Raw genomic sequence first — 11,000 nt, forward strand, 5'->3', positions numbered from 1 at the left:
CAAGTTCACAAACCCAAGCGTCAGTGAGACAGACACGCAGACACGCAATCGCAATCGCAATGTGCATTCGCAAGCGTGTCTCGCAGATGCAGATACAAATGTATCTGCTGCTAGCTGCGTTTTTCTAGCCGCCTTTTTGTTTCAGTTTCAGTTCCAGTTTTATTGTTTTTTTTTTTTTTCTTTGTTGCCCAGTTTGTTCTCTCTCTGGTCTCTGGCAACGGGCCATGTCAATGGCCCAGGGCAAAAGCAGCTGCTTCAACTTGCAGTTGTTGTTGTTATACTTGTTGCACTGCTGTTATACATGACATAATGTGAGTGACGCTTCTTTTTTTTCAGTTTAAGTTTTTTTTCTCTGCTTTACGAATGCCGCGCACGTTTTCTGGGGCATTGGCATGCGGTGAATGTGGTAGAGAAGAGCACTACTCTTTACCATGGGATGGGTGACATAATTTGGATTAACATTCGCTTCCATTTGTTGTCTGCCGATTATTGGCTATTGACTGTTATACAACTAGTTTGTAGTCAATTTGTTAGATTTAATATTTTGCAATTGCCTGAGGTGCGTGTGAAAGGAAATGATTGCATTTTGGCAAGTGTTATACGACTGTTATACAACTGTTATATGGTGGCAAAAGTGATAAAAAACACTTATTACCATTACACTCTACATGCATGCAAAAATGTTATACTTTTTAGCAAGTGTTATACTGTTATACATTGACAAAATTATTATATACTTTTATTGTCATCATTCTGCATGCATGCAATATCTAAAAATAAACTAAATTTCTCAAATAAAGAAATAAAGGCATTTTGAAAAGTATTATACGACTGTTATACATTGGCAAAATGATTAAATGCTTTTATTGCCATAATTCTGCATGCATGAAATTTCTATTAATATACTAAACTTCTCATATAAAGAAATTATGCCATTGCGGCAAGTGTTATACGACTGTTATACATTTTCAACATTATTAACTGCTTTTATTGCCATCATTCTGCGTGCATGCAATTTTAATTAATACAGTAAACTTCTCAAATAAAGACTTTAACAACTGTTATACATCCGTTAGACACTCCCAGAGTTCCTTGGAAATCTCGCCTAAAAGCGAAATGAATATAGCTGTTATAATGCTGCGGTTGTTGGTCGACTGCACCCACAATTGACATAGAGTCGCATTCGCACGTCAGCGAGCACTTAAACTGATGACCTAAGCGACCAATAAATTTGGTGAGCAGGCCAAAAAGCCAATGGGCAAACAAGCTCAGTTAGTGCTCAGTGATTTGCCCAGGTCACGCAGGGTCCTCAAAAAAAAAAAAAAAAAAAAAAATTTGCTGCAGTATTTATGTATTTTCCCTCTATCGACTCTATCGATGGCATTTGACCATGAGTTTTCCCCCAATTGACGTGACGCTTATCGCCAATTCATTTGGGTAAATAGTTTCACATAGCTTTACACTTTTACACAAAATGCGTCGTAGTTTCCACAAAGGTGCGATAAGAGCAGCAGCTATCTCTCTTCTTCTTCTTCTTCATCCTATTGGTTCTGTCGACAGCTCTTAAGTAAAACTTAACCTATATTTGTTTATATATATTACTTTTTTTGTTGTTGTTTTTCGTCTATTTCTATTTCTGCTTTGTTTAGCAATTTGTCAGTCGGTTGTTAATGGTTCGCCCCACTTGAGACGTGACTTTGTGCTCAAAGATTTTGGCCAAGAGATTTTCAAGTTAGTGTTTCGTTTGGGGCCAAAAACAAAAAAAAAGCGAGACCTAACCCATAGCAAATATAACTTAATAACAGCAATTGGTAACGGTATAACGGTAATTGTAATACACCCCCACACACACACACACACACACACAAATTCATAATATGGCGTCATAATTGACACATGCTTCAAGTGCATCCGCCTCAGATTTCCAAATTGCAGATTGCAAATTGAAGACTGCTGACGATCATCGACTGAGAATAGATCACGATTTTCAACTGGGTCGATTGCATGAACCGACAACTGAGATCTGAGATCTGTGTCTGGGAAGGTGTCGATTTCTAAGCATGAAAAGAGAGAGAGTTGAGGATAATCGATAAAGCAATGCTAACATTATAATAATGCTGCAAATGCTCCAGATAGAATGCAACGTATAGCAAGCATAGCTAATAAACTTCGATTATGAGAGATAATTGCAAAAGAAGCTGAATAGATCGTGAGTTCTGTAAATGCGAATGCGGATTGGATTCAAATGAATTACAGTTAGGGTTACGACAGCTGAGGTTAGATAATCGGGCAAGCTGTGAACGAAATCTTTTTATAATTATTGCGAAAAATATTTCTTGAATTTGTGACTGTTATTCCGCTAACTGTTAAACAAAATTTAGAAATGCTTCTCTGGTAAATTGCCTAAAAATTTCCATTGCTAGGGAGAGTTGCAGAGAGAGAGAAAGAGAGAGAGAGAGTGTTGGTTAACCTTAGTTGTTATTTCACTAACTGTTAAACACTTTGTGATGATTCTTGTCCTAATCCTAGAAATACTTCTCTACTCAATTGTCTTAAAATTTTCATTGCTAGCGCATGAGAGAAAGAGAAAAGTGGAGAGAGATAGAGTTACAGGGATTAGTTGATTCCAGTATTGGTTAACGTCTTGTGTGATTTCACTAACTGATAAATAATTTGTGATGATTCTTGACCAAAGTTTAGAAATACTTCTCTGCTAAATTGTTTAAATATTTATATTACTAGCAAGAGAGATAGATGAAGAGAAAATGCCATTAGTTGTTTACAGTGTTGGTTAACATCATTTGTTATTTCAAAACAATTCGCGATGATTCTGGTCCAAAGTTTGGAAATGCTTCTCTGCTTCTCCATTGCTAGCAAGTGAAAGAGAGAGAGAGAAGTTGAGAGATATGGAAATGCCATTAGTTGAATACAGTGTTGGTTAACGTCATTTGTTATTTCACTAACAGTTACATAATTTTCGATGATTCTTGTCCAATGTTTAGAAATGGTTCTTTGGTTCTAAATTATCTTAAAATTGCAATTGCTAGCAAGAGAAAGAGAGAGAACTAGAGTTAGAGGGAATGCCATTAGTTGATTGCAGTGTTGGTTAACGTCATTTGACATTTATTGCTGCTGGCTTAATGGCTTATCATGCTACAAACAGATAAAAGCTGGAAATTTCAAATTGGAAATGACAGCAAAAGAAGTTTTGACAACTGAACGAAGTGTTAAGCGAATTGTAGAGGAAAGAGGAGATGAAGAAAAGTGTTGAAGTGGGAGCGAGAAGTTAGAATCAGCAATGAACGTAGCCCCTTTGGCTGTCGTGGTTTTTATGGCATGCCATCGATAACAGCAAAAGCATCAACATTAACAGTAACAGCATCGGCATTAACATTAACACTAAATATTATCATTGGCTTTGGCTCTTGAAGTTGAAGTCGTTGTTGTTGTTGACCCAAATGCCTTGCGGGCCAAAATCTGAGTAGACGCCCACCTTTTGTTGTTGTTATTGTTTTGCTTTTGCCCTCTCTCTCCCGCCGCTTGCATATCAATTTGGTATTTCATTTTTTTATTGCACGCTTCGATTGCAGCTTCGTCGGTCGGTCACTGCGAAACAACACAAAAAAAAAAAAAAACTCTAAATGAATTGCCCCAAATACGTGTACAGCATCATTATCATTAGCATCATCATCATCGCATAAGCAGCAGCAGCAACAACAAGCAACAGCATATCATGCTAATGCGCTGATCACTCGCCTGGAAACGATAGCCCAAGCCAAAGCAGCGCAGTCGACGGCGACGGCGACGTCAACGCCAGCTGCGCTGTCATTTATTTTGTTTTGTTTTTGTGAACTAGAAGTGGAGCAAGCGCCAGTGTAAAAGTGCTAGAGCGTGAGAGCGCAATGTATGTGTGTGTGTGTGTGTGTTTCGGTCAGCAAGAGAGAGCAGAGAGAAGAGAAAAGAGAGTGAGCGTGCAGTCAAGTCACGGTCACGTTTCACGTCACGTTCTGTGTTGTTTTTGTAGTTGTATAATTCTTCTTGCTCTTGTTCGTTCATGTTGTTCTCGTTGTTGTTGTTGTCGTTACTTCTGTAGCTGCTGCTGCTGCTGCTGTTTCTGCTAATTTGCTTTGTGCTTTGCATATCGTGTATTTGGCGTCTGCTGCTCTTGTCCGATCTTTTGCATGTGCGCTGGCGCTTAGCTGTTGTTTAGGTTGTTGTTGTTGTTGTTACTGCTGTTGACCCCGAGTAAATGCAAATAAGTTGAGTTTAGGCCAGCGACTCGTACACTCTCCAGTCTCCACTCTTCACTCTGCGACATGCGCTTCCCCAATTGCCGTTATGTGAGCTTATGTGAAGGTGAAGTTGACGCTGTGTGCAGTTGAAGTGGAAGCTGAAGCTAAAGCAGCGCCATCTGCTGGCTGTCCACTTGACAGCTGTTATTCCTGCCAGTGCTGCCCATGTGTATTTTGCATGTTGCTGGCCACACAAAACTTCCGTTTGTTTTTTGTGTTTCTTGTGTTTTTTGGCATCTGGTTTTTCGTTGTTGCCAGTGAAAACGACAGTTTGGCGGTTTTTGTTTTCCTTGATGTTTCGTTTAACGCACAAAATTGAGGGGAAAATATTTGCAGCGAATTGATGAGCTTCGACATCGAGACAAAATGTAAGCAAATTGCATTTGTCTCCGTCTACGTCTCCTTCTCCGTCTCCATCTCTTTCTCTGTCTTCTTCTGACTACTTAGCGGCTCTAACTGCCTGCAACAGCAGCAACGACAACGACAACGGCATTTGCCTCCGCTTTCTAATGCCACAACAACAACAATTGCCATGCGGAAGCGACAGTCAACAGTTGACGCACCCACATGGAAGACCCTAGACACGAGACCAAAGACCCAAGACCCCAAAGAGAGCGCCAAGTAAAGACCCCCAAAGACCTTAAAGACTGAGCGCTGACCCGCAAAATGTTGCCAGCTAACAAAATTCTTACCGACTTTCCGCTATTATTGCACTACTTGCTTCTCTCTATCTATCTCTCTCTCTCTCTTTCTGTCTCTCTTCCGCTCCTTCTCTCCTGCGCTGTGTTTTCATTCTTTTGTTGAGTGAGGGAAACATTTAGACCACAAATTGCATTCAATCATCGCTAAATGCAGCCAGCAAATTCTTCATAAAGACCTCTTGGATTCCTCGAATCGTGGCCAATTGACTTGTCATTTGTCCAACTGGCTGCCTTTCTTTTAGCTGCCCCTCTCCCCTGGTTCTGCACGCTTCCCCCTTCTGGGCAAACCAAATGACACGAGCTTAAAGCAACTGGTTTAATGTGAAAGCATCTTGCAACACTTTGCCACACTGTGTGGCAAGCTGTCACGTCTTGTCTGGTGTCTGCTTGGCTAATAATTGTCAATTGATATGCCATTTAGCTTGATAACGCTGGCTTAAAGTGTCGCTTTATGGTGGTTGAGTTGCCACTAATGAAATCGCTGTACAACTGGCTAATGTACAGTTTGTAGTGTTGTAAAGCGACGCAAAGAAAGTGTGAATTAGTATGGTAATTGTGTTGGTAGTTGAAAATATTTTATAGTCAACTTGTGTGCAATAGAATATATAAAACATCTCACTTAGCTGTGTTGTAAAGCGTCGCAAAGAAAGTGGGAATTATTGTGATAATTGTCTTGTCGCGGGGTAATAAAATGCAAAGTTGAAAATATTTAAATAGAATAGAATAAAATAGAAATATAATATATAAAGCACTTCACTAAGCAGCCTCAATTGCAGACGAATTGTAAAATCTGCAGTGTTGCAAAGCGACGCAGGAAAGTGGGAATGAATAAGTTAATAGTGTTGTCCATAGGTAATAAAATGTAAAGAAGAATTAGTTTAAAATATTAGAATAGAATTAGACTATATAAAACACCTCATTTAACAGCCTTGAATGCAGTCAAATTGTACAATTTGCAGTGTTGTAAAGAGGAGCCAACAAAGTGCAAATGATATTGCTTACTGTGTAAAAAAGTATTGAGTGGCAGTTAAGTGAAATTATATATTATACGCTATAAGCTTAGTAGAAAGCTTAGTGCAGATACAAAGTTAATTGGCCTAAGTGCATATTTTCTTAATTATTGCACAAGTATTAGATGAAAATGTTGTACAATTATGTTGATGTGCACTTAAACGATTAGAACATTTTTTATATCTCACTTAACGGCCTCAATTTGAGGTCAATCAAACATCAAACTAAGTAGGATAACTTTACAGTGTTTACAATGCTTTTACATTAGATTTTTCATGGAATGTGTGGCCGTTAAGCGAGATCAATATGCCGCAAAGCGCAATAAATATGTAAAGAGTGGCTGTTAAGTGAAAATAAGCTATTAACTTGACATGCAAATACAAAGTTAATAGGTTCAAGCTTTAATCTTATTAATTATTGATGTGGAATGTTTTATTTTGTTGAATTGAAAGATTTTATAAATGCACTTAAACCAACTTAATGTTTGCAGTAAAAAGAAGTAATTGAATTGTGAGTTGTGTTTTAAAGCTCGTATTGAAATTATTGCCCTCGCGCATGCGTTTATTGGCCTTGCGTCACTCTCCCTTCCCCTTTCCCTTCTCCATACACTCCTACATACACGTATCTAAAGAGTGAGATACGACGACAGATTGAATTACAGCTCAGTCAACCGCATATGCCAAACGCTTCCCATTTTCATTTTCGTTTTCATTTATGTTATGATTTTTCCCCCATTTATTCATGCGATGTCATAACTTTGAGGTCGCCTTTGTCACGCCTTTGAGAGTGTGGATCAATTTTATGCAACCCGCAACAGTTGTTAGCTTTACTTTTACTCTCGATTGTTTTTTTTTTTCGTCGAAAAATGTGTTTAGCATTTTTACGAGCTCGCACATCAACAACAAACAACAAAACAATGAATGCCCCAGCTTCTCCCCTTTTGTTTCTGTTTCTGTCTCTCTTCTCGCTTTTGTTTGCTGCCCTTTGCATTTTTTAATTTATTATGTTTATGTTTTGTGCTCCTAATGTCACGCAACATTTTAATTCTGTTTTCGTTTTTTTTTCGGTGATCGCACACGCATTTTAAATCCGCTTAAGTGAGGGTTCGCTTCGAGTTGCATTAAACTCTCTCGAAGAATTTGCCACACACTGCGGGTTGCTGTTGACAATGCCACCAGCATCGCATGTTGCTTGCAACACAAAGACAGACATAGTTCAGTTGTCTTTAATTACAGTGAAACCTGCCCTGAACTGCAACTGCAACTGATTGTTGTGCAATTACCTCAAAACCGAGAATAGACGAGAGAGCGTGCTCGACAAAGAGACACGCGTTCATCGTCATCGTCATCGCAGAGTGTTGTTGGGTAATTGCCTGCGATTTGTTATGCAAAGCAATATTAATTGTAGTACTTACTGCTGCACTTTATTACAGCTTATGCAGCGATGAAATGTAGAAATTCTAAAGCAAACTTCATTTGAATCTATTTTTTTGAACAACACAGGGATAGTAAATGAAAATTAAACCAATCGTCAATACAAAGTATGAGACTTTATTTGAATGTTGACTGCAAGTTTTGAGAATTCTTCTCATAGGAACAGAGATTATAAGTGTAAGAATCAAGCCGAACACCTTTGCAGCCAGTGCTTTTCAAATACGTTAGTGTTCATATAAATCTATCAATCTAACTTTTTGAAATAACTAAAAAGTGCAAGAAATTGAATGAAATTTTTGAAGGAGTTGACGTTACTCACAGAAATAAGAAGCTAAGTAAAAAGGAGCTTAGTCCATATATTTTTTGTAGCAGCTGTTGCTCAGTTAACCTTTTCAAACCCTTATAATAGAAGAGTAGAAAGGTATTATAACTTTGTGCCCGCTGAAAAGCAGAAGGAGTCACTTCTGATCCCAGAAAGTATATTTATACTTGATCAGTGTCAACAGTAGAGAATACTATAATAGCTACAGTATTTATAGAACTGCGTTGATATCACACAAAAGATATCCGTAGAAGTAATTCAAGAAATACTTTTGTAGGAAAAAAAAATGCCTGCTGCAATTGGATTTTAGTTGGTTTGGTTGACAATCTAATATGTTTATTACTTTATGGTATGTTTTTAATGTTGTACAATGTCGATATACCAAATATAGACTTTGGCATATTTTTCTATATATATTTATATATTTTGTACGAAATAATATATCAATTTATCATAACATTTGGTATATTTTAGTAATTCCAGTATATTTTCGGTATATTTTGAGAATAATATCGCACTGGTATGTTAAAGTTTATATGTAGAATTAAATCAAACGTCATATATTGCTTTCGGTATATTTTAGTATGTGTGTGGTATATTAATTTGGTATATTTCACGAATGATATCACACTATTGTGCTTTATTTTGAATAAAGTACATTATCAATATACCATATACATATCTATATACGGAGGCCAGGTATATCTTAGTAATTTTCTAGTGTAATTTTGGTATATTTTAAAAATAATACCGCACCGTTTTGCTATAGTTTGTGTGTATCACTAAATCAATTCGTAAAATATTGATTTTATATTATAGTTAGTATTTTTGTGGTATATCAATTCGGTATATTTCACGAATAATACTTTATTTTGAATAAAGTACTACATCAATATACCATATATATACGGAAGGTATAGGTATAGGTATATTTGAGTATTTTTGTGGTATATTTTCGATATATTTCAAGAATAATACCGAAATCTTATGCTTTTGTTCATGGCTAAGGGTATCTCACAGTCGAGCAGACTCAACTCTAGCTTTCCTTCTTGTTTTTTTGTTGTTGTTGTCAGTTTCGATTACCGTCGCATCGATTTGTAATCGGATCACTTCCTGCACATTGTTCCGCAAGTTGTCTCAAGTTGCCCGATCAAACAAACTTAGTAACATAACTAACTCTCCCCCTCTCGTTTTTGTGTGTGCTTTGCAGAAAATCGATCCGTTGACACGCATACAGGAGGAGATCAAGGAGGTGGTGCGACGCGAGGAGGAATACCGCCAGCTGGTGGCCAGCTCCAATGGGACGCCGCCGGTCATCGAGGCCAACTACAAGCTGAATGGCAATGTCGATGCTGAGCCTGTTGGCCAGCAAGAGGAACTGCTTGAGTCGGAGCACGATCAGGATCGGGATCGGGATCAGGGAGTCCTGGTGACTGCGCAGCCAGCGGCTGCAACGTTGCTGGTGCCCATCGAGGAGCAATCGCCCTCGAACACGCCCTCGCTGGCATCGAGTGTGAACAGCAACAGCCACAAGGAGGAATCCCTCGATGAGCATCACTCCGATGATTCTGGCATCTCGGCTTCCTCGCAGAAGACGGCGACCGCGAATGGCGGAGCGGGTGGAAAGCAGCCGCTGAAGCTGACGATTGTGGGCAGACAGGAGCAGCGTTACATTGGACCCAATTGCTACAATTTGACGCCAGAGCCGCCGCAGCAGAAGCTGATGACGCGAACGATTTCGACGCCGCAGTTGCATGGACAGCAACAGCAGAAGCGTCAGTTTGCCTTCAACTCGGCCACGAAGGGAGTCATGCAGCGTTTCATTGCCTCCCATGGCAAACTGCAGTTGGGTTCTGTCACGCCCCCTGCCTCTACACCGCTTATTCTCTCGCCCCAGAACGGAAACGGAAACAACAGCAATAGCAGCAACAACAACAATCAAACTCTCAAGCTGAATGCACGTAATGCGATGGCTTTCCTCGATTCGGGAAATCCTGGCTCGCCGCTGCTGAACGGCAACAGCAACAACAACACTATCAACATCAACAACAACAACAATACGCTGTCGCAGGGCGCCATCGAGCGGGACTCCGAGGGACGTCCGCTGAGACGCGGCTATGTCCCCGTCGAGCAAAAGATTCAGCGCGAGCTGCAGGACCTCAAATCCCGCGAGACCGAACTGAAGCGTCTGCGCAAGCTCAACCGCCAGCACATGCTCGACAAGCTGTAAGACTCTTCTTATTGTGTGTGAAATTCCTTTACCTGATTATCTTCTCCCTTGCAGTCAGTTGAGCACAGACGACGAAGCCGATGCGGATGATGACGACGATTCGGAGGTGGAACATTGTTATGGTCCCGGTAAATTGCGCAATGCACAGTCCACAGTGGAGCTGGACAGAGAGAGGTAAGTTGATAGCAGCATTTAAAAGACTATTTTCCTAACTCCTAACTCAACTTCTTCTACCGCAGCAACGATGTGGAGCTCCTGGGCCACAAGACGTCCGGTAATCGCAGCCTCAACGTTGCCGCCAATGGCAACGGCAATGCTCTGACCACAAACGGATCTAGCTCTGGCTTGCGTCCGGCCATGTCGCTGGCGGAGTTGTGTGACCTGACGCCGGAGGAGGCGCCATCGTCGCATCGCCTGATCGCACAGTGGGAGAGCCTCATCAAGAAGAATGCCGAGGGCATTGAGGCGGCCATCTAAATGCACCTGCGGCGCTCCGACCGAAAAGCACACCAAATTATTATTATTGTAATGTTGTCCCAAGCACGAAAAGAAAACCACAACTCGCCTCCCTTACACACGATGCAATTCCCTCGCCCCCCGCCCCGCCCCGAAATTGATGGTTTTTTTTTAGTATTTTTTTTTCTTTGTTGTGGTCGCGATTTACTTTTAAAAGGTCCATGTACTTAATTGATGTCCTCTAATTTATGCATTGCTTATGTTATACGCAAGCCCCGATTTGATCTATTGTACATAATTCTTCGTGTTGTTTCCGACTATATAATTTATTTAAAAACGAAATTGATTAAATCAAAAACAACAAAAAATACCCCTACGACGTGACGTGCATGATGAGTACCTTAACATATATAAGCCACAATGTATAGCAGTACGTCTCTATCTGTATGTATATGTAATACCATAATATGTATCTACTACACGATATGCGATATATATATATATCAATACTATGCGAAAAACGATTTAATAAAATATATTAATGTATACCGTTAA

General features: G+C 39.8%; 1 protein-coding gene across 2 annotated transcripts in view; it reads left to right on the top strand.

Moving 5' to 3' along the window:
• LOC117575555 (myb-like protein D) overlaps positions 1-11,000 on the top strand; it is a 28,733-nt gene extending 17,733 nt beyond the window's left edge. For both annotated transcript variants that reach the window (XM_052004991.1, XM_034259819.2), the window contains exons 3-5: positions 8,970-9,985; positions 10,044-10,163; positions 10,229-11,000. In XM_052004991.1, the coding sequence (XP_051860951.1) occupies positions 8,970-9,985; positions 10,044-10,163; positions 10,229-10,466 (1,374 nt within the window). In that variant the 3' untranslated portion in view covers positions 10,467-11,000. The remainder of the gene's footprint in view (positions 1-8,969; positions 9,986-10,043; positions 10,164-10,228) is intronic.

Source organism: Drosophila albomicans, chromosome X (assembly GCF_009650485.2).
Source record: "Drosophila albomicans strain 15112-1751.03 chromosome X, ASM965048v2, whole genome shotgun sequence".
NCBI classification, from domain to species: Eukaryota; Metazoa; Arthropoda; class Insecta; order Diptera; family Drosophilidae; genus Drosophila; species Drosophila albomicans.